The 23,899-nt window shown below is 36.1% G+C and overlaps 1 protein-coding gene across 6 annotated transcripts in view; it reads left to right on the forward strand.

Moving 5' to 3' along the window:
• DLG2 (discs large MAGUK scaffold protein 2) overlaps positions 1-23,899 on the forward strand; it is a gene marked incomplete at its 5' end in the record, with an annotated part of 2,112,028 nt that overhangs the window by 440,190 nt on the left and 1,647,939 nt on the right. For 4 of the 6 annotated variants that reach the window (XM_079707355.1, XM_079707356.1, XM_079707361.1 and 1 more), the window contains one exon: positions 20,817-20,912. The exons of the other annotated variants lie outside the window; for them this stretch is intronic. In XM_079707355.1, the coding sequence (XP_079563481.1) occupies positions 20,817-20,912 (96 nt within the window). The remainder of the gene's footprint in view (positions 1-20,816; positions 20,913-23,899) is intronic. 6 annotated transcript variants of the gene reach the window in all.

The raw sequence follows: 23,899 nt of genomic DNA on the forward strand, positions 1-23,899 counted from the left end.
AGTAACAGCTGTTATGATGATGGCGTTAATTATATTGTTTTGATGAGAATTATGGCACTTATCTATAAGTATGTACAGGGACACTTGGATCAAATGGGTAGACCATAGAAAGTGACTTCCAAACTACATTTTACAGGATGATTAAGAACCAACCAAGTAGACAGAAGGATAGAGGGAAAAGTGTGAGTGGCAGTGGGAAAAATCATTAGAAAAATGCATGGAGTCATGAGAAAATCTCTCCTTTCCTGCTCAGAGTGAGATAGTCTACCTGAGCATAAGCAAAGTGATGTGGAAAATTGAGGCATGCCACTGGAAAATTCAGTCCACAACAACTACTTGTGCTGCTAAAAGAAGTGTGGGTGTGTTTATGTGTGTATTTGTGTGCTTAAAATATCAGAAGGCTTTCTAAATACCTAAATTTATTATGTAATTCTTCAACCCACACCCAGCCTAAGAGGGAGACCTCTGAAGCCAGGTAAAGAGAACATAATGAATTTGATTCATCAAGTAAGGGAGAGCTTCTTCTTTAAGAATAAAAAGCAGATAGAATAGACATTTTTTTTAAAAGAAGATTTAAAAAGTAAAAGAAACCTAAACATGATTGAGGATGCTATTTTGAAATTGGCTTTTGCACCATTTTCTGCAAACTAAATTGCATCTTAGTGTATTGATGCCAGAAAACAAGCTGAACTGAAAATACAAATGCTCCCAATTTAAAATCACCCATTGGAAATAAAAGAAAAAGCAGACAAAGTAATGAAAACACTTTAATGCTTATAGATAAGTACTAGTTGGGGGATATTTTAATAAGCAAATGTTTATTTTACGTCCTTAGAATATTCTCTTGGATTCTAGATACATAAATTTCAACCCACGTTCCCCAGTTGCCATAACAACTTGATGCATTTGTTCTTGTGTCATTTTTTTATCACATCGTTTTTTTTTTTTTTAAACTTTGGTTGCTATGATAACACAGTATAGTTGTTAAATTTATTCTATTCACATTTTATTCTACTGGAAACTGGTAATTTGCTTTTATTTTTCTATGAAGAAGCTCATATTACAGAAGTGTAATAAGGAACATAGTGGCCTAAATTCTAATACAAGTTAATATTAAAATTTTAATTATGTGTATTAATTTATGCCCCAATGCTATTACCTTTGTGACATGGAAGTTGGGTAGTGATTAAATATTCTACTCTGAAGAAAGAACCAACCTTTGCCGTACAGAATGAGGGAAATGGACAGTGTGAGTTGCAGTTAATCTCCATTCATGACTTCAACCAGTCCTCGCTAGAGAAAACTGGTGGTTTCAAGAAACAGTCACACCACAACTGCAATTACTGGCTCCCTTAGTAGTTACCTTGCTTCACTACAAAATGTGAGCTCATTTATTACAAAGAATGAACCCTGGCTTAATAGAAACCCCTAATCTATGCTGACTCATCCCTACAAAAAGAGAAGATCTCTTTTACCAAAAAAAGTCTTCTTGTCCTGAATTAGGTATTGAGGATATAGGGCTTTACATAAATTTGTTTCTATTTATTCAGCTAACGCCTACAGTTTCCTCTGTTTTTATTGCTTTTAATGGTACTTTCATAAAAACAACTAATTACATCACTTAAAATTGATGATATTCTGGTCCCCTCTAGCTCTAGAGATTGTTACAATTTGGACAGGCTGGACTGAGTGGCATTCCAGGTTATAAGGGTAAAAAGGCAAGTGACTAGGGTCAAAGAGATTTGGTTAGACTTTAGTAATTACTAACTGTGTAACCCTGGATAATTATCTGCTGATTTTTAGTTGTCAGATCTGTAAAATATGAATGAAAGTAATTAGCCCATAGATTTTTAGGGGGGGAATTCAGAGAGACTATATTCAAAAGGCCTAGTATAGTACACACCACATAATAGGTGCTCAAAACATCATCCTTCTCCTATTCCCTTCCACTGAAGGCCAGTGAGAGTGAGAAGCAGAAACCAGTGGAATTCCAGTAAAGTAATGAGTCCAGGAGCAGCCTCGTCTCTCAATCAGTAATCTAATGTTGAGAGGTAAAGGGAGCATGGCTAATCTGAACTTAATTTGGACAGCAGTTGCTGTTCCTGATATCTCAGCCTGCCCAGTGTGGTAAATGGGGGGTATGGCAGCAGGAGCCTCCAAGAAGCCATAGTATTCAGTGTCTTGTGTTTTTGTAAGGGTGTTTGTGTTAGAACATGGACCCAACCACAACCTGAGGTTTCATGTAATAAGAGAAATCCTCCTGGCATAGGATTTGTCATTGGATCTGGAGTCAAATTTTGGCTCTGTTTTGGAACCTTGGAAAAGCCACCTAACTTCTTGAAACCGCAATGTCCATATATGTGTAACATACTAATCAAAACATTAATTGAGGGCTTCCCTGGTGGCACAGTGGTTAAGAATCTGCCTGCCAATGCAGGGGACACAGGTTCGAGCCCTGGTCCGGGAAGAACCCACATGCCGTGGAGCAACTAAGCCCGTGCGCCACAACTACTGAGCCTGTGCTCTAGAGCCCCTGAGCCACAACTACTGAGCCCGTGCGCTCTAGGTCCCGAGTGCCGCAGCTACTGAAGCCCGTGCACCTAGAGCCTGTGCTTTGCAACAAGAGAAGCCACCGCAATGAGAAGCCTGCGTACTGCAACAAAGAGTAGTCCCTGCTCGCCGCAACTAGAGAATGCCCTCATGCAGCAATGAAGACCCAACGCAGCCAAAAATAAATAAAATAAATAAATTAAAAAACAAACAAACAAAAAACCCATTAATTGAGCACCTGTAGATAACACTTACTTTAGGGTTTGTTACTAGTATTACAGGTAATATATGTAACATACTTTCAATAAATGTTTTTATTTTTAATACTAGACTACTGTGGCTGATGGTGGTATTAATAACAATGACAATGTTGAATGGCAGTTTTGGGACTCTGGCTGATTTGCCTGGGAACCAGTGCAGACTTCTGTCCTAGCAGGAAAACAAAGAGGCATTTGGGAGAACAAATGAGTGCTCAGTGCTGATTCCAGGCACACTGCATCTTTGACTTAAGTCAGTAAGGTAAATGCCTGCTATTTTCAGCCATAGGTGAATATGAGAATGCTAGTATTCTTCCAGGCTTGGTCCAGACTGACTCTGGGAGTGAGAGTGCTATGTCTCCAGATTGAAGAAACAAGCATCTTTGCTTGAGAGAGACTGGGGAAGCTGGAACTGACAAGTGTTTGTGATCCTATTCCTTCTCAATGCCTAAAAGCACTCTGGAGTAATAAGCGAGAGCATTCAGGGAGATGCATCAACTGTATCAGGCCACTAGGGTGTCATTTAGAATCTCTGCTGGAACAATGGAGACATATAAATTTAAACCCACATTCTCGGGTTGCCATAGTAACTTGATGCACTTGCTTTGAAGTGTCTTTTGTGTCCCCCCTTTTTTCTTTTCTTTTTTTTAATCATCAGGATTTTTACTTTGCCAGCAGTTCCCCAAATGTGGTTCACGTGGCTTCCTATCCTTCTATCTCCTTATCTCCCACATAAATGTCTGCATTTGTTGCTGGAAAATGATTTTTACTTGACAATAATAGCTGAATATACATGTTCACACAGACATGCCTATGTGCCTGTAAGTCAATGCCCCTGCAACATGCGCGTGTGCATGTGCGCATGCACGTGCGTGCACGTGTGCGTGCACACACACACACACACACAGAGCCAGATAATTATGTTAGAAAAGGGATAGATTTCTAAAGCCTTTCAGTGCTTTTAAAAAGGCAGATTGTGTGTCTTAAAAATTGTGAAGTAAGTGGTTCATTCCTAGAACAACTGATTTAGTATTTCCTTAGTAACTGCAATGTGACAGGCTGAATAAAGAGTGTAATTCTCATTACGTTTTTTTCCTCCACTTGATTACTTTAACATATTAACATTGTGATGAGAAGTGTGCTTCAGTGTAAAGAGCACAAGAGACTTGGGTTTGCATTCAGACTTTTGTCATCTCTTACCTGTGTGACCTTGGACACGTTACTTGACCACTCTTAGCTTCATATTAAAATGGGTTGATGGTACCTTGTAAGATTTTGTGAGGAATAAACTGAGATCATAGAGTACCTAGGATAGGTCCTAGGACGTTATAAACAAATGTTAATTCCTTTACATCTAAAGAACTAACAAAATGTATTTGAAAAGTAAAATCTATTTTGATCTTACTCATTAGATGAATGCATACTTTTTTTTTTTACCATACACATTTCCACATCACAAAGGTGAAGCAAATATGAAAATACAGGAGCTGAATAATATGTAGTCTCCTTGCCTGGATGCTCACCATGTACAGAACTGACAATGGAAAAAGGTATTTCCTGGAAACCTCCAAGGGAAGATGACCTCGTGTTACTTCAGTTAGGATTTTTCATCTAGGTCTAAGCCTGGTTAGAAATATCAAGCTAATAGCATTTAGAAACTGTTTTATCTACTGAAAAATAATAGTCACCACCACACAAAATTCCCCTTTCATGTAAGAAGTGGCTGTGCTACAAGTATATTCTAAATATAAAAATATGTTTAATCAGGGGCTACAGGGAAGCAGGAAAATAACATTAGCCATGCAGGCAAAGGGCTGTTGCCAAGCTGTGAGTGCTACTATTGCTATGCATTTGTGTGTAGCGTTGACAGCAAAAAAATAACAAGGGGATAGAAGCAAAATTAAATTTTAAAAGGAGAACTGCAATTATGTGACACAGCACCTGCTTTGTAAAAGTATTGGGTCTTTCAGAGAGTAAGTCACAGAAAACTAAGAATAAAGGAAAGAGATCACAAGGAAAATTCTTAATGGAATAATATCCAAATCACAATAATTAAAAAAATATATTTTCAAGTAACAGGGAAAATAAGCATAAAAGAAGAAGTAATTTCTCCTTTAGTGCTAGTAAGATAGAGATGATAGGTGAATAAAAATGATTGAATAAATATTTGACAGATTTATCAATCAAATAATGTTCCACTGAACAATTGAAGAATTGTTTATTTTTTTATAATTCAGAAAGAGGATGCATTTTGGAATCTAATTAAACCAAATTAGAACCCTGTTCCTGCCTCTTGGTAGCCGAGTAATTTGGGCCAAGTAATTCAACCCCAATAAGCCTCAGTTTCTTTATCTGAGTTAGGAGAACTGAATTCCACTGTGGGTTCTTCTATGAAACTTTGTGTAAAATTGGAAGCAAATCTTTTTGCTTCTGTGGGTCTTTTTCTCTGATGTATAAAAGGGAGGGAGTTAGTCTCTAGGTGTCAATTTCCATGAGTATATATGCAGCTCTGATATTCCTATGTTCTATTTTAGTGCTGATATTTTACTACATTGCTACAGCTAAAGCCATTAAGTCCTTTATTTTCAGGCATCTTCTGAAGCCACAGTTTAGGTTGGATCCAAAACTCAGATCCTGAAAGTAATACAGGAGGGCATCTTTTAAGGATTTCAGGTCTTTGCCATGTACTGCTGTATCTTCTTGGAAGTAGGCAGTTTATTTGTCCCTGGAATCTGGGTTTTGATAGTCAGGTAACACAGTATCCCCAGTTCTCTAACTTGCCCTCAGCCTTAATGAGAGGACTTTTCGGTTTTGCTTCTCTATTTTGAACATTAATAAAGCACATACTTTGTGCCAGGCACTGTACAAGGCTCATTAAAGAAAGGTTTAATAAAAATGACATATAATGTTATTCATTGTGAAAAATATAGAAATATATAAAGAACAAAATAAATGTCACCTACTATCACAGTATTCAGAGGTAATTACAGCTATATTTTGATGGATATTTTTCTCAGTATTTGTGTGTGTGTGTAAATAAACTTTGAGTATCATTAGTATATATTCTTTTGTAACACACTTTTTTCATTTAAAATATTTATGCCAGCATTTTTTATGTCCATAAAGATTCTTCTATAGCATAATCTTTAATACATATATAACATTTGATCATATGACTATATTGAGTCATTACAGAATGGACCGGTTACTAAGGATACGGACTCTGGAGTAAGACTATGTGGGTGGAAAACACAGCCACGCCTCCTTACTAGCTATGTGTTCTTAGGCAATTTATTTAACTTCTCTAAGCCTCAATTTCCTGATCCGTAAAATGGATACAATGATAGTATAAGACCTCATAAACTATTGTGATGATTCAATAACTTAATTCTTGTAAAGCATCTAGAGACTAGCCAGTCAATAAATATTAACTATCATTATGAACATTTATTTTGTCCAGTCTGGTATCTGTTTTAAATAGGTAAATTTAGTCCATTTGCATTTATTGTAGGTCCCAAAATATTTAGCTATATTCTATCATTTTAGGACATAATTTTTTAATTAACTATCCTATTTCTCTCTACCTTATCCTCCCATTATTTATCTCCTATTGTACTTAAAATGCTTTTATATTTGCTTTCTATTTTTCTTCTGCTGGTTTGGAAAGTGTTGATTGTATTTCTATTTTTTATTGGTTATCTTTTTGGCATATACAATAATATATAAATTACTCTAAGAAATTGGAAGTTGTTAAGTATGGTTCTCCCTGAAAAATGACAGGGACCTTAATGTACTTTTAACTTATGGAACACTCCAGTCTCTCAATTTGTTACCCTTATTTGAACATAAAAATTAATTTTTATTTAAAATCAATGGCATATTAAATTCATAATATGTTTTGTTAATTTATGTGCTCACCCTTGATCCATGAACTTATGTGTTCCTCTGAGTTCACTCTTCTTGCTTATCTATATCCTTTAATAATTTTTTGGTAAGGGTCTTGATTATTAAATTATCTTGGTATTTGTATGCAAGTACCCCCACTTTTGCATGATAATTTAGCTGTATATCAACTTGTAATTTAGTAGTTACTTTCTCTTGACATTGTCAACATATATTCTGTTGTCTTTTGGTCTCTATTATTGATGAGGAGAATCTGCTTATCTTAATTGTTTTTCTGTAGTTAATCAGCTTTTTCTCTCTTGCAGCTCTTAAGATTTTCTCTTTATCTCTAATAATTTTCACTTTTACTGCCACGTGTCTGACTGCATACTTAACTTTATCTTGGCCAGTTCTTTAAAAGCTTTTTCTATCAGAGAACATTTATTTTATAAAATAGTTTTTAATTTGGGTTTTTCTGGTGTCTCCTATGATTAGATGCAGATTATACATTTCTGGCAGAAGAACTGCAAAAGGGATATGTCTTTCTCAATACCTTTCAGAAGGTATCTAAAATATTTTTCCAACCACTGATCATGCTAACTTCGTTCACTTGATTAACGTAGCTTCTAGATTCTCCAGTGTAAACGTACTATTTTTTTCTGAGTAATTAGTTAGAATCTGGTAGAAGATACTTTGAGTTTAGATAAATATCCTGTTTTACCCACTTCCATTCACTAATTTTGGCAGTCGTTGATCATTCTTGCTCGAAACAATTATTACTATGGAGGTTGCCAGTTAGTGGTTTTCTCATTTCTTCATTTCTTCTACACTTTCTTAATTGGCATTTTCCTATTAGGAAGAGCTTTCCCTTCTCCCTCATTTGTTGATTTGTTTATTTATTTCTACCAGTATAAATTCATGGAAAGTAAGTCTTGCATGGAATTTTGTGGTTGTCCCCCCTTTGGCTTCTTGGGCTTCTATCCCAGAATCAGGTCTTAAAACCATATTTTATTTCTCCCTCTCTGTTTTAATACAGAGGGTTTAAAAATCTAACTGTAGAGCCAGCACTCAGGTTGACTCAATTCCTAGTGATAAGGTAATCTTTGTAGATCTTCTTTTTACTGCATTGAATATTTGTTTCATTTCTGATCCACAAAGATGTTTATATTGTTTCAAATCCCACCTATACCTTTTGTTTTCCCCCTTTCATATAGTAACTATTATTCCTGGGCATTTAGAACAGAAGAAGTATGTTGTAAATATAAAATCACTGGGTCACCTTAACAGGAAACATGAATATTATTTATTATGTTTTTTCACTATTTAAGGATGTATAGGTTATTTCACTATGATTAATAAAATTGTAATAAACATTCCCATGCATACATCTTATGTGCATCTCTAGTTACTTCTTTAGGATATATTTCTATAAGTAAAGTTACTGCATCAATGGATAACTGTATTTCCAAGAACTTTTATAGATATTTCCCATTCACTTTCCAGAATTATCGTACCAATTTATATTCCAACTCACTATGAAGAATAGTACCTTTCCTCCAAACCTTTGCTGATGCTGCTTTGAATTTTTGTTATTATTTTTTGTAGGCTTGATAAGTAAAGAGTGTTATTTGGACATTTCATTAAATGTTCTAGGCATGCTTTAATAAGACATTTTGTTATTCTCTTGACATTTTTCCTCTTCTCTCAGAAGAATTATTTACAGCTTTTATCACAGAATTCTGTAGCCAGTTGTTTATTGTCTGTCTTCTCAGCTAGGTAGTCTGCAACTTAAGGGAACTGACCCTGTTTCATTGAACAGTGATTTTCTTATGCTTGGCACAGAGTAGGTGGTCCATATATATTAGTTGAATTGACAAATTTCCAAATTCAAATGAAGAAATAATTCTTAGATTTTAGGTCTAGACTAGTTCTCATTCATTAACATTTTCCTCCTTGGTTTAGCATCCCATGGTTCTCTTTTTTCCTTTACTCTAGTCAGTGGTAGAATAAGATTTGATATTCTGTAGTAAGACTAACTTAGTTTCCTATGTGTCCCATCTTTGTTGTTGTTATTAATGATGATGATGGTGTTTTTTCTTTTCCTTTCTTGCCTTCTTTTGGAGTAACTGAATATTTTTTTAGAATTCTATTTTTATCACCTCTATTAAGTTTATATTTTAGTGGTTGCACTAAGTATTACAATATATAATCCTTAATTTATCACATAGACTAGTATGAGTTAATATTTTGACACTTCACATATAATGTAAGAACATTACAATAGTATACTTCCATTTACCACTGCCTATTCTTTGTGCCATTATTGTCATACATTTTACTTTTACACATACTATAAACCCCAAATTACATTGTTATTATTTTATTTTTAAAAAGTTTGAAGAAGTTAAGACATGAGGGAAAAAATTATTTATCTACATATTTATTATTTCTGGCACTCTTCATTCTCTAGTGTAGATCTGAGGGTCCATTTTGTATCATCCTTCAGCTTAAAGAACTTTTTAAAAAAAATATTTCTTGTGTTAAGGTCTTTTGGTGATGAGTTCTCTCAAATTTTCTTATGAGAAAATGACTTTATTGTGCTCCCATATTTAGAATAATATTTTTGCTGAATATAGAATTGCAGAATGTGAGGATTTTTTTCTTTTTCTTTCAGTACTTTAAAGATATCATTTCACTGTATTCTGGATTACTTTGTTCCTGATGAGAAGTCAGTGATCATTCTTCTTATTGTTCCCCATTATGAAATGTATCTATTTTATTGATTGCTTTTAAGATTTTAAAATTAATCTCTGGTTTCCATTAATATGACTATGATGTGCCCGAGTATAGCTTTCATTGTATTTATCCTATGTGGGATTTGTTGAGACTCTTAGATCTCTGGGTTTATATTTTTCATCATATTAGGAAAAAATTTAACCACTATCTCTTTAAATATTTTTCTATCCTAACCTTTCTTTACTCTGCTTTTAAAACTTCAATAACATATATATTAGACCATGAGATATTTTCCTGCATATTCAAATTCTTGGATTTTTTTTTGTAGTATCCATCTCCTATTATGCTCATTCATCAATTTTTAAAAATATTGTATATTAAATTTTTTGTCTTAAATTTCTGTTTGTGTCTTTTTTGCACTTGCCTTTCTTAATATTTTCCCATCTGTCTCACTCATTATGTTCAACTTAAAAAATTTTAAACATATTTATAATAGCTATTTTAAAGTCTTCATTAGTTAATTCTAATATTTTGACACATTTGGATCTTTTTGTGTTGATTTGGCTTCCCTTCTTGGTTATAGGTCACATTTTTCTTCTTCTTTACATGACTAGTAAGTTTTGATTGCATGCTGAATACTATGGACTATTCATTTTGAGAGTTTGTATTTCGTTATCCTCCTTTAAATAGTATTGGGTTTGTTCTGGCAGGTAATTTACTGTTAGGTGAGCATAATCCTTTCAAGGCTTGTTTTTAAAGCTTTGTTACAGCAGGACTAGAGTAGCCATTATTCTACACACAGGATAGCTCTATTTCTGTGGCATGGCTTTTCTAGGTCCTCAATTTGAATTCCTGGTGTTGAGTATTGTCTCTCCCTTCTGGCTGGTCAGATAACATATCTCGCAGCACAGTGCCACCTCTAGAATCTCTTCAGCTTACAGTTCCCCAGTGGCTATTTTATGCCAGGCATTGCAGACTTCCTCTCTCTCTCTTCCTTTCTTTACCTCTCTCTCTCTCTCTCTCTCTCTCTCTCTATCTCACTCTCTCTCTTTCTGCATGAGAAGCATTTTCTTAAGCCAAAGACTTGAGAGAAATCCTACACAAATTTCTGGAGCCACTTCTCTTCTAAGATTTCTCTTCTCTGGTACCGTGCTCTGCAAATTTCAGCTCCTTTAACAGCTCTGAATTCTGATATCAGCCTCTTCAGATCAGAGAGACCACTGTTCATTATTTGTCCTCTACTACTTTCTCAGATCAGAAAGTAACTCCAGGCAGAAAGTCAGAGAAATTATGTGGCTCACCTCATATGTTTCTGTTTTCTTAGGGAATCACAGTCTTGTATTGCCTATTGTCCAGAATCTGAAGTATTGCTTCATATGTTTTACCCAGTTTTATAGTTGTTTATGGCATTTGGTCTTATCCAGTACAAGGTACTCTATTATGGCTGTAAACAGAAGTCTTTGTCATTGTAAACCTTTAAAAAGTCTGTCTGACTGCAATGCAGGTGTCAGAAAAAATGAGAAAGATTTTTATGAACAAATATATAGTTATTTCCAGGATATACTGTTGAAATGAAAAAAGCAAAGTGCCAAACAATACTTATAATATGCTATTTTTCATGTAAAAAAGGAGAAATAAAAACATATACATGTATTGCCTTGTTTGTGCAATTGTCAAAATAGGAAGAATAAGTCAGACATTAATGGTATTGGTTATTTACAAAGGATGATTATATGTTGGAATAAAAACAGTAGAAGGAGAGCAACTCTTTTCTGATAATACTTTTTTATGTAGCTCTGAATTTTAGAAGCACATTAATATTTCACATTCAAAAATAAATAATTGAAACCAAAATGGAACATAAACATAAAAATGATTGAACCAAAATGGAACATAAACTAACAAATTAGCCTAACTACTACAAATGAATGATATAAGCACCTTGAAGGAGAGAGAGAGAAAAGACTTAATTAACTTTGAAAACCCAAGATTTGAATATATTCACTAAGGTTAATGGTAAAAAGATGAACATTTAGTTAGGTTTTTGTGTTTTTGTTTTGTTTGCTTGTTACAGGGCTATGAGTTAGCAATTTCAAAACCACTTTATGGGTTTTCAAAGATTGAATAAATAAATAATTATACTGTGAATAATACACAAAGGAGAGAGGTCAGTAGGACCTCTCTCTATCTCTCTCTCTTTGTCTCTATGTACACACATACATTCATAATATTATATATATAATATATAATATGTATAATTTCTTGCTGTGTATGCTAAGGCGGCCTAGAAGCATTGATGCTCAGCAATAATGAACACAACTAGACCTCAAATTTTGGTTTGTAAATACCGTTCTCTACCAAATAGAACCTGGACTCCTTGGAGAAATGGCTGATTCCAAGGCTGGGACAAAGAAAAAAAGTACAAGATGAGCCTGGAACATCTTACTCTGCCAGGAAGTAAGAAAGTACTCAAAATTTAATGAAGATATTTCAAAAAGACACAGGGACCAACTTGAAGAGAGTCCCATGGACCAAATTTTGGACAATTTGAGCAACAAAGTAATTAAATATAGTAACAGATTATAACCCATACAATAAAATGAAAATCCATGTGTTCTCACTGGTAAAAATATGTGGATGAATGAATAAACAAATGAAGAAGAAGAGAAAGCTCTTCTTTACTGGGGAATGCCAACTAACAAGTATGGAAGGAATGAAGGAATCAGAAAACCACCATTGGCAACCTCCATAGTAATAATTGTTTCAAGCAAGAATCATCAATGAATGTTAAAATTAGTGAGTGGACATGGGTGAAACACAGGATATTTATCTAAACTCAAAGTGTCTTCTACAAGATTCTTATTATGCAGGGAAAATAACTTTACAGTGAAGAAACCTGGCAGAATCACCTTAACCAAGTGATCAACAGTAACATTACCAGTCAATGGGACAAACTGACAGCATGTGCCTCCTGATATGGCATACTGAGAAGCACCCATTGTCACTTCTGTGATAATCTTATGAAATATGTATAACCTGAATTTATTCATCAGGAAATGTTAGCCAAACCTAAATTAAGAACATTTGACAAAATGTCCAGTACTCTTCAAAATATCAAGGTCTTGAAAGACAAAGGAAGACTGAATTGTTTCAGATTAAAGAAAAGTAAAAATACATGAAAAATAATGTGACAAATGATCCTGGATTGGATCCTGGACCAAAAACTAATGACATCGGCAGGATAATTGGTAGAAGTTGAATAAGGTCCATATATTAGATTGTAATATTTTATCAATGTCATTTTCTTGATTTTTACAATGTTAACATTTTGGAAATGTGTGTGAGGGAAACAGGGTATTCTTTGTCCTGTTTCTGCAACATTTTATAAGCCTGAAATTATTTCAAAATATATTTTAAAATTAAGGAAAAATATAAGCAGTAAATAAATAAGGCCAATATGTCTGTGTGATCTTTACTTTTTAAATATTTCTCCATTTTGACTCCTTCCCTATCATATCTCCCCTCAACCCTTCTTTGGTTTCATATTTCCCATGAGATAAGCTAAATTCTTTGGCTTGATGTGTAAGACCTTCCTAAACTGGCCTCTGCTTATCTTTTCTATTTTATTTTTTTGCAACTCCTTGCCTCATAGTTCAGCAACACTAGATTCTCCAACTTCCTCATTCTGTTTTATTGTCCTATGTCTCTGCTTATCTCACAAATTATTTTTCCATGGCATTCTTTGCACGTTTCTAACACTTCAAATTGAAATTGAAATTATCAGTTTATATAATTGCCTCACCTACTTCACTCTAAATTCCTTAAAGGTCTGGCATAGTAAACACTATTGAAATGTTCATTGAACCGAACCTATTTGAATTTCCAGAGCACTTTATCTGTATTTCTTTTTTTATGTGCAAAGTCTTCCACCTGATTTATAATGATTTTTGTGTGTATCTCATTTCCTTTATTTATTTATTTATTTTTGTTTACGGACCACATCTTATTTGTGCTTTCCTCATGACATCTAGTTCACTACCTTGTATGTAATATAATATTTTTTTTGGCCACACTGTGGAGTTTGTGGGATCTTAGTTCCCCCACCAGGGATCAAACCCAGGCTCCCTGCAGTGGAAGCAGAGTCCTAACCACTGGACTGCCAGAGAATTTCCTGTAATATAATTCAGTAAATATTTATGGAATGAACACATAGACTGAGGACCCTTTTTGCAAACTGATATCTAGTCTCTTGAGCTCTTTGGTAGTGGTGAGTTTTGTTTCTTCTTGTCCACCTTTTGAAGGAACTCTGAGGCCTTTATCTTCAGGGCAGTCACAATGGAGTTTACTATTCTCCAGCAAAAGAAAATGATTTCGTTTAAATTCATCAGTTGTTTGTAATGCTGAGGTAGAGTCTATGAAGCAGCAGCATGTTGTTTCCTATGATATGAAAGGGTATTCAACCGCACATTTCTATAGATTGCGATGTTTCTTATATCTGAAGAGGATATTATAAATGACCCTGAAAGCTCAGCTTCTCTGTTTACCGGTGCCGAATCAAATCTCAGAGACAGAGTTTTGGGTGAAGTAGAAAAGGAAAGCTTTGTTTCTTTGCCATGCAAAGGGGGGGACACGGTATCCTAGTGCCTCAAGAACTGTGTCCCCCTCCCTGGGGAATAAGGAGAGGTGTTATAGGTCAGGGGCTTTTGGTCAGGGGTATGTGATAATGATCAAGGCAGTAACAGTTTTGCATTGTTCTGATGGGTTGGTGGTGAGGTAAGTAGGAGTCAGCATCATCAACCTTCAGGTCCAACTGGTCTCAGGTTTACATGTTTGTGGGCGGCATACCATCATTAATCATTAACTTCTCCCACCTGGAGGGAGTTTCAGCATCTGCAAAATAGCTCAAAGATATTGTGTGTATCCCTTCATGGGGAAACAGGACCTTGCCCCAAGTCTACTCTTGACTGTTTCTCCCTGGTCTGGCATCCCCTCCCTTCCCTAATTAACAACTGCTTGAAACTACCCTTTGGAACTCAGGGAAGGTCATGGCGGCTGAATGAAGGCTGTTTCCTGTAATCCAAGAAATGGGGGACACAGAAAGGTTTTGTGCCCAGAAGCCCCATAGGGCCCTACTCGGTATCATAAAGTGAAGTAAAATTAGATACCTTATATATATATAAAGGACAGAAAATATTAAATATGATTGGACTATTCCAGAGCACAAATGTGATATGCCTCAGGCTAATCTGTACAGTTCACAGCCATAGAGGATGTGAAGGGGCTGTGCTTCCCAGCAGCCTGGCATCACAGAGCTTGTTTAACTTACTTTTTTGATTTTATAAGGCTTTTGGTCCTTGAAAAGACACAGTTTTTGTGCGTGATGCTCACCAGTACTAACATTTATTTTCACAGAAAAAATTCCAGGTTTGAGCAAAATATTGATAGAATAAATAAATAAACAAATAAAATAAATAAATAGACCAAGCAAATAGATCTACAAAACAGTTAAATCTGGTGATTGCTTATTTACCATACAGATTTTAAAAAAGAAATTTACTATAGGATTCTTTTAAATAGAAAACTTTTCTGATATATAAAAAGATAAATCCATTTAAAGGTGGTAAATATTTGTCAAGACATTGTGTAATGCAGAATACACCTGTGTAAACACCATGTAATTAAATAATTCAATAAATACCTATGCACATTTATTTTGTTCAGGCACGTGAAGGATATGGAGATAGTAGTACACTCATTGTTTTCAAGGAACTTAAAATGTACTTGAGTGGATAAGGTAAAATTATAAAGTTAATTTTTCCTTTTGTTTATGTTCTAAGTTGTTCTTAAAAGAAACCAGGTGGACTAATCATTATTAGAGATGTAATGGGGAAGTATATATCCTGAGGGCATCATGGAATAAGAGTGCCCCATCTAACTGGATAAAGGGAGGGATCAGCACTGGCTTTGTGGAAGACAGGATATATGTGTAGTCCTTAAGAAATTGGGTAGTGGTGTTACCAGAAATGGGATACCCAGGAGTAGAAGTGGGTTCTGAAGAGAAAATGATTCCATTTAGATTGAATGGATTTGAGGTACCAATGTGATTTTTAGAGGAAATACATACAAGTGACTGAAAATGCAGGACTAGAAATTGGAAAAAAGGTCCTCTAGATTTGAGTCATCTGGAAGTGAGTTTTGAGGAAGAACTACACGAAAGGAGTTTTGGAGTAAAAGCTGAGCTCTGGGGGTTTAAAAAGAGGAAGAGGAAATGAAAGGGAAGAAACAAACAGGTAAGGTATCATCTAGGAGAGGGATGCGTTTCGAATATAGAGATAACAGTTTCAAGAAGGAGGAATTACTTAATGGTATGAAATGCCAGAGAAAGTGGAAGACAATGAGGACACCAGCAAGTTAGAGAAAGTAGAAGACAATGAGGATTAGGAAGTCCTTGGTGAGTTTTAACAGTGTAGTGTTCAGGGAAGAAATGACAGCATTCAGGGATTAAAGCAGAAGCCACAAACCAGCTGTCCTTATGCAGACTCCGGCCTAAATTTATATTTTGTTTGGTCCATTTTGTGTTAGCTCAATGAAAATTTTAAAATATATAATTTTTGTCAACATTTAAAAATGAAAATATTTCACATGAAAGTTCAGACTTCCAAGTTTTCTTGAAAATTCTAAACATCTGGCAATACTGGCTCTGGGTTTCCTCATTGCAACAAAAATGCCTGGAAATAACTAGAGACTGCACCCATTAGACAGACTATGAGCTCTCCATTTTGCCAAGGACCATCCATCTCTTCCTAAATATTTCTTTTTTTTTTTTAAATTTTATTTATTTATTTATGGCTGTGTTGGGTCTTCGTTTCCGTGCGAGGGCCTTCTCCAGTTGCGGCAAGTGGGGGCCACTCCTCATCGCGGTGCACGGGCCTCTCACTATCGCGGCCTCTCTTGTTGCAGAGCACAGGCTCCAGACGCGCAGGCTCAGTAATTGTGGCTCACGGGGCCAGCTGCTCCGCGGCATGCGGGATCTTCCCAGACCAGGTCTCAAACCCATGTTCTCTGCATTGGCAGGCAGACTCTCAACCACCCTAAATATTTCTTATACCTGGCTCACTTTACTTATTTTAAGCACCTGATATTATTTGATATTTTGACATCTAGATCAGTGATTTTCAAACTAGGATGTGTCAAAGTCACACAAGAACCAAGATTGCAGGACCCTACTCCTACTGTTTCTGATTCAGTAAGTCTGGAGTAGGGGACAAGAATTTCTCTTTCTAACAAGTTTCCAGGTAATGCTATTGTTGTTAGTCTGGGGACCACAGTTTGAAAGGTTAAAGGGTGAGTTTTAAGGAGGCGGTTCAGGAGTTTAGTGCAATGGTTAGGTGCATAGACTTTGTGTTCAGACAGAACTAGGTTCTGCTTTTTCAACCCAGGAAATAAGGATGATAGTGCCTACTTTATAGATTTCTGTTTTAATCTAAATGAGATAATGCATATAAAATATGTACCCATATTCCTCAAAGCACCTAGCTTATTGTAACTTTTCATCAAATAATTCTATTGTTGTATTGTTGCTATTACTACTGCTGTTATGTCTTTCAAGAATATTGATTCCGGGAAAGAGAAGGTCAGAGATAAGAGTGATCAGGGTCTTTTTTTTTTTTTTTTTAAAGAATGAAGGAAGTATAGAAGAAAATTACTATTTCCATGAGAGCCAAATTGATGGGAAGGAACCAGTGGAAGGAGTAATGGTAGGGATATGAAAGCATAGAAGTTCAGTCAAGGTACTGTATTGAGATTCAGGAGGTATATATGGCATACCAGCTGGTATGAGGTAGGGAAGCTGGAGATTCATAGCATCCAACTCAGCTGTGAGCTGCTTGATAAGAAGGGAAGCTTATGCAATGGGTGGCATTATCTCCATATTTTAGATGACAAATGTGAGATTCAGAGAATTTAAATATTGTTCCATTCCACGCAGCTAGTAGATAAAGGTAAAAGGATTCTAACTCATCTCTTCCTTATTCTAAAACCCAAGGTCTTTGCCAGAGGTGAAGAAACCTCTCTTACTCAGAGACTTGTATCTCAGAGGAATCATTAAAGTTGTGGAGCTACAAAGGTACAGAGTGCACCACAGCTTGCCAGGAGCTTCCCACATAGCCTGCTGATTTGAGCCTCACTTTAAGGATGCTGATTTTTGTGTTAGCTGATAATGAAGACTGAGTAAACTGTCCAAATAAGACCATACTCTCTCTTGAGTCCACTAAGGTGCTGGGCCTCCTTTTGATGGTTGAGACTAAAAAGATAGCAGTCTTTTCTTGACTGCTAGAGGAAATTTGCCCAGATAATCCCTCAATTCTGTCAAGCGTTTATGATTCACTCCTGCTGGCTGAGGTTTCTGACTGGCCAACTAACAGGCCATATCATCTATATAGTAACAACTTTGAATATCAGAAAATAAAGCCACCTCCGTGCTCAATCTTTATGGCAAAAGGCAGAAGAATTCAGGTATTTTGGAAGTGCTGTAAACATATTGGGGGCCTTGCCATATGAATAGAAATTGGTCTTGGACCTTGAGTGCCAGTGGAATAGAAAAAAGATGTTGGAAAGATAACATACCAAGTGCCATCAGTGCAATGGATTTAGTTGCAGTTACAATGTTTGGAATAGCTGAAGCTGTAGGATCAACAACCAAAATCACTTAGCAATAATCCACCGTAAGCCTCCAGCTCCCATTAGCCTTTTCTGCTCTTCATACTTGGCCATTGTTTTAAGATATTGCATCTTGTACTATCCCTGCAGCCTTTAAGTCCTTAAGGCTGTGATTTCTTTTTCCTCCTGAGATTCTCCATTATTTCTGCTGGACTACCTGGAAAAAATATGAAAAAGAATTGGGGAGTGATTTACATGTTCCTTTCGCATTTCCCTGCATTAGCTCCTCCTGATCAGGGGAATCCCCTCTGGACTATGAGATTTACAGTGAGATGTTAATACCAATTGGATATTCAGCAGTGAAAGCCACACACATGGTACATTGAATCAGCCCAAAGGGCCCCATGCACAGGGTCATTTAGCTTTTCTTCCCCACGACGAACCCTACCTGAACCCAATTAGCTGAATCCTGGTGCCCCCCTCGCCAACCCAGCAGATTGTTATTTTGGTGCCGGTGCAACAGAATTGTAAGCGTTTTTAAGTCCTTGCCCTCCCAAAAGTTCTCCAGCATGTTTGGACAGTGTGCATGACTATTATTCCCTCTTGGGAGCAGGGAAACTTTAGCTCCACTCTTAATCATCTTTTCTCTTAGAGCATCAGTATAAAGGGGAGGGAGGGATCATGAATCATGGAGAGTGAGAGCAGCTCTGTAGCAATAAGTAAGGTACAATTACATTTTTTTTGTTGTTGCATTGGGCCTTCATTGCTGCGTGGGGGCTTTCTCTAGTTGTGGAGAGCGGGCTCTAGAGCGCAGGCTCAGTAGTTGTGGCACACGGGCTTAGTTGCTCCATGGCATGTGGGATCTTCCTGGATCAGGGCTTGAACCCATGTCCCCTGCATTGGCAGGTGGATTCTTAACCACTGGGCGACCAGGAATGTCCCCATTTACTTTTAATTATGACTGGTGTAAAGGTGGCTTGCAGCTCAGTGAAATGAACTTTTAATGTTTTTGGTTCACCCAGCGTCCTATATTAGCAACAATGCCATCAATACTGCCAATCTATAGACTGGCAGATTAAATATTTGCCTCTCTGAGGACATAAACTGTACACATCTGCATTACTCTGGTAGAGGCCCACAGTAGGGGCCTGATAAGACCAACTGGAATTAAGCAGCTGAATGAGCCTGCACTGCTACCACTGCTGCCTGTATTAATCATCATACCAAATGTGGTAGCATATCCACCATGCCAGATTGAGAACATGGTAAAGGACTCTGTGTTGCACAGATTAACTGGGTATCCTCAGGTGGTTGAGCTTGACATTCCTCTTTGCCAGGTCAGAGCCCTTGTTCATTGTTTGTTCCTCTGTCTAAGCCTCCATCTATTCATCTAATTTAATCTTTTATTTATTAAACAAATATTTATTGACCCCTGGAAATTGAAAAAGAATAAGGTATATTGCCTGTCCTCCAAGGAGCTCTAGCAGGACAGAGATATATAAACATGTGATATTTATAAATTATGGGAACAGAGAATAGGAGCATCTATAACCAGACTGGAGTCAGAGAAATCTTGATTTCTGCTCACCATGGTTGCAAAATTCTCTTCTTTCATAATCAGCCCAGGTACGTTTCTCCATAACTATTTCTGAAAGGGGGCAGGAATTTCTGCTCACCCACTCAGAAGAGAGTCAGTCACAACCAGGACACCATTTGGGAGGTGTCTTTGAGTTTATTTCCCAGTACTCAGCCTGCAATTTGTAAATTCCTCCTCATTAACAGTCATTAAAGTAGAAGACCATCATTACGCAGCTAAGCATACAACAGGTCAATATGTTTGCTCCCAATTCCAAAAGATGTCCCAGAAATCCTCTTTATCACCCTGCAAGTCCCTGATTCTTGTAGAAAATTATGACTCTATCAGCATTCTCTCCTTGTCACCACAACTGTCAAGAACTGTGAAGGGTCTAAGATTTTATCCAACTTGCAAGCCAAGAACCCTGTCACAGTTTCATGGATGCTGTCAAAAGACTCCTAGGACAAAGACAAAGGACTTTATTTGCAATAATAGCAGTAGCCAGACAGAATTTTCTTGAATTAGCTCCTCAAGCCCCCATTTCTACAGGGCAATGCAAAGATGGCCAAGCAACACATTCACACACAATGGATACCAACTCTCAGTTTAGGGAACACAGATGTTTTACAATGGTCAGTAAGCAAAACTATCCTTTGCTTTGGAAGTAGACATTATTTCTGTCATCCAAAGCTGTAGTGAGACAAACATCCTTGAAAAGACAATCCAGAGCAAAGACAGTCAGTGCCTCTGCTTGTTCTGAGGTTTCCAGTAGGTACCATAACGTAGAGATTCCTGCAAGTATGGGAACTTACATAAGGTGAAATCAACCCTTCTATCTTCATCTTCCCTTTAACCATGTTCAGCTTTTACCAGGTCATCAATTTACATTTGAATAATCCATGTTCAAGACTCCCTGGTGAGAAGCTTTGAAATTCATAAATATGCCTTTGAATAACTGTCCCATTTTATGCTTTCTCTTTGGGAGAAATATAAAAATGGGTTAGACAGTGTAGTCATATCCTAAACTGACATAAGCAATACCTAACAATATTTATTCAGGTCTTAGACATTTTAATGTGCATGTTAAAAGTTTGAAAAACACTGAATTCACATTGCAGAAAACAAGAAGTATTGATTTTTTTAAACTTTATTTTTAGCTTACATGTTGCAGTGGACCAAAGGAAAATGCTTCATGTACTGAGCAAAATAAAGACAATCAGTGTTTTGAAAATGAAACTGACAAAAAGACAAGTGTAAGTGTTAGAGCATTTTCTTTGTTTCTACGTTTAACGGGCAAGATATTTCTTGTTTTCTGTAGAGTATAATCTAATTTCTGGCTTTGGCCTGATCAGCATATTTGGTTCTCCTGCTACTGAGCTGACATCAACTGTCTATCATTTTGAGTAGTTGTGTATGTTCGTTTTGAGAATTTTGTTTCCTGTGTTTTGGTGTATATTCTTAAGTTGCTGGTGATCACCAACCATTTGGTAAACTACTTCACTTCTCCTCTCTTTTCCTGTCTGATTCAGGCCTTCCAGAAAAACTCTCACACTCTGTTTTGGTGGTGGTTTTCAGGTCCTATTGGGCTTTGGGGACAATAGTTTCCCTTAAGCAGTCTGAAACTACTTCAATCATTTTTTTGATTGTCATCTTGTGTACTTATTCAAGACAAAGAATCAAAAATCAATCATGTACAGGGTAATGTTAAAGAGCTCATAGTGCTTTATGTGATGAAACCAAGAAGAACTTGAGTCCAAGGAAAGTACATATAAGTATTTTACTAAGTGTCAACTTCAGATTTCATTTATCTCTGATCGGCTGTCTCAAGGTGGCCCTTATTTACTATATTGCCCAATGATGTAAAATGGAGTTCCATTTTCTATTTTATTTATAAAGACACCAAACTTAATCATGAAAACAATGAAAATAAATCACGAATATTATTATTATAAACATGTATTAAATATTTAAAGCACACATAAAATTCTTTTGGGATATCGTTTCATAGGAATTGCATTTATTGGGGCTTCTTGAAATATACCTTAAATGATGATTCTTCTTGTCTTCTAAATCTTCTGTTAGCAAGCAGAGATAGTTGTCGTTATGGCTCCATAGGCCATCAAATTTATTTCAAATATAGGGTGATATGTCTATGATATTCATTGAGTGGTAAATGCCAATAAAGGAACAGTTTCTCTGTGGATATCATTTACAACCTGGACTAATCTGGCACTGCCAATTGATTGAGCCTCCTGGTGTTGACTTGGGCTTGGGATTTGGATGGAGTTCTGAGTCAGTTCTGATTATAAATTTTGATAATTACTGTGAGGAATTTAGTAAAGTAAGAAAGGTTGTATGGTGAATTGTCCTTTTATACATTTTTTTATACATTTATACATTTATTTATTTATACATTTATTTTTATACATTTATAGAATGTCTCTGTTAAGGACCATTGTTTCCTCTGCCAAAACATGTTTTTGTTTTACATAGAGGACATTATTTAAGCTATTTGAGATTGTTATAATACGCTAAATATGCTTCCAGGAAAGGAAGTCATCTAATTTGGCAGTGGCACTATTTTTCTCCAAAAGGGGAGAGGGAGGGTGGATGTCCGTACTGGACTCATGAATACTTAGAAAACAAATTTTTAGACTTCCTGGCTGTCTAAAGAGGATATCTGTATTTTTGCTTCCTGAAAATGAAGTCATCAGGGCTTAGTAGGATACAAATGTGCCAACTTGTCAAATGGCTAAATTAAATAAGTGCTGGCAAATATACTAGGAAAACTTTTGTGTTTTTATCATGGGAAAACATATTGCTAGCCTAGCCTATGCTATTTATACTCTAAAAGCTTTTGTTTCTTTACCTTACAGGGTGGTTAAGAGATTTTAATGAGACCCTGATTGTGAACGTGTTTAGTACTGCCTGGCAAATAGTAGATTTTCATTCTATTGAAAAGAATTGCAAGTCTAACATTTATGTTATTGGATGCTTACAAATAGTTCTTAGGGTTTCCTTGGATTCATGCCTGTATTATATAACAAAGAGTCTATACCATTTTTTTTGCCTGGAAACCACTTGGCCAAAAGAGGCTCCTGCCTTGTAGATTTCTACTTGTCACTGCTCAAAATAACTTCTGGTTGAATTAAAATAAGTATCAGTGAGAATTTCTTAACTATCTTAAGAAAAAAAATTTAATTGTATGACAAACAAAAGAACAGTCATGATTATTATATGAACGTAATATATTATTGTAACTGTTTAGTTCATAGGCCATTCTTCAAAAGCAGACCTGTTTGGAGGTCACAATTGTGTAGATCTATTAAATATGACACTGGACTTTTTTTCTTCATCTTCAGAATTAGGGTGTTAGATCAGATTATTCCTAGGAATTCTTCAGATCTAATCATTCTATGACAGTCAATAGCAGACAGTAAATTATATTGTGTGAATAGAGGACCCACTGATAATATAATTAAAATATTTAAGCCAGCAGTAGCTACTGAGTCCCACACAAATTTAGGCGTATGTTATATATCTAGAACAACAGACAAGAACAGCTTTATTAGGCCACATTAGTTTGAGAAGATTTCAATAGCACAACTCATAGACCAGTGATTCTTGAAGTATGGTCCTCTAGCCAGCAGCTTTAACATCCTCTAGGGACTTGTTAGAAAAGTAAATTCTTGGGCTCCACCCTAGATCAACTAAATCAGATATTTTGGGTGCGGGACCCAGACATCTATGTTTTAATAAGCCCTTCAAGTGATTCTTAACTACGCTACAATTTGAGAACCACTACCATGAGTAATAAACCTCTAGGCTTCCCTTTGGGGAGTTACCATCTTTCCTGTCACATACTTTAAACCAGTCAGTTTAGGGAAGGCCAAGAAAGTGATCCAAAGATTTATAAAGCAATTAAGGTAGAAGAAATTGTACCATACTGACTCTTTAGGTTTCTTGTTTGCATTTCTCATTTTTTTTCAGTGATCTGCCAAAAAAACCCTAGGGGCTGATTTTCTAACATCATTTAGAAACATGTGTTAGTATCCTGTATTGCTCTCTACTCTTTCTCAGTTGCCCATTTTTGACTGTAGCTTAATTTGTAAAGGTCTTTTGGAAGCTATTTTGCCAGGTGGGAGGTGTCTTCCCTTCAGGTATTGATCCACAGAAATAACAATCTGAAATAACTTACAATGACATTTGTTACCTGTGTCCAGCAGGGAACGTTCCCCCC

This window comes from Hyperoodon ampullatus, assembly GCF_949752795.1.
Source record: "Hyperoodon ampullatus genome assembly, chromosome: 7".
NCBI lineage: Eukaryota > Metazoa > Chordata > Mammalia > Artiodactyla > Ziphiidae > Hyperoodon > Hyperoodon ampullatus.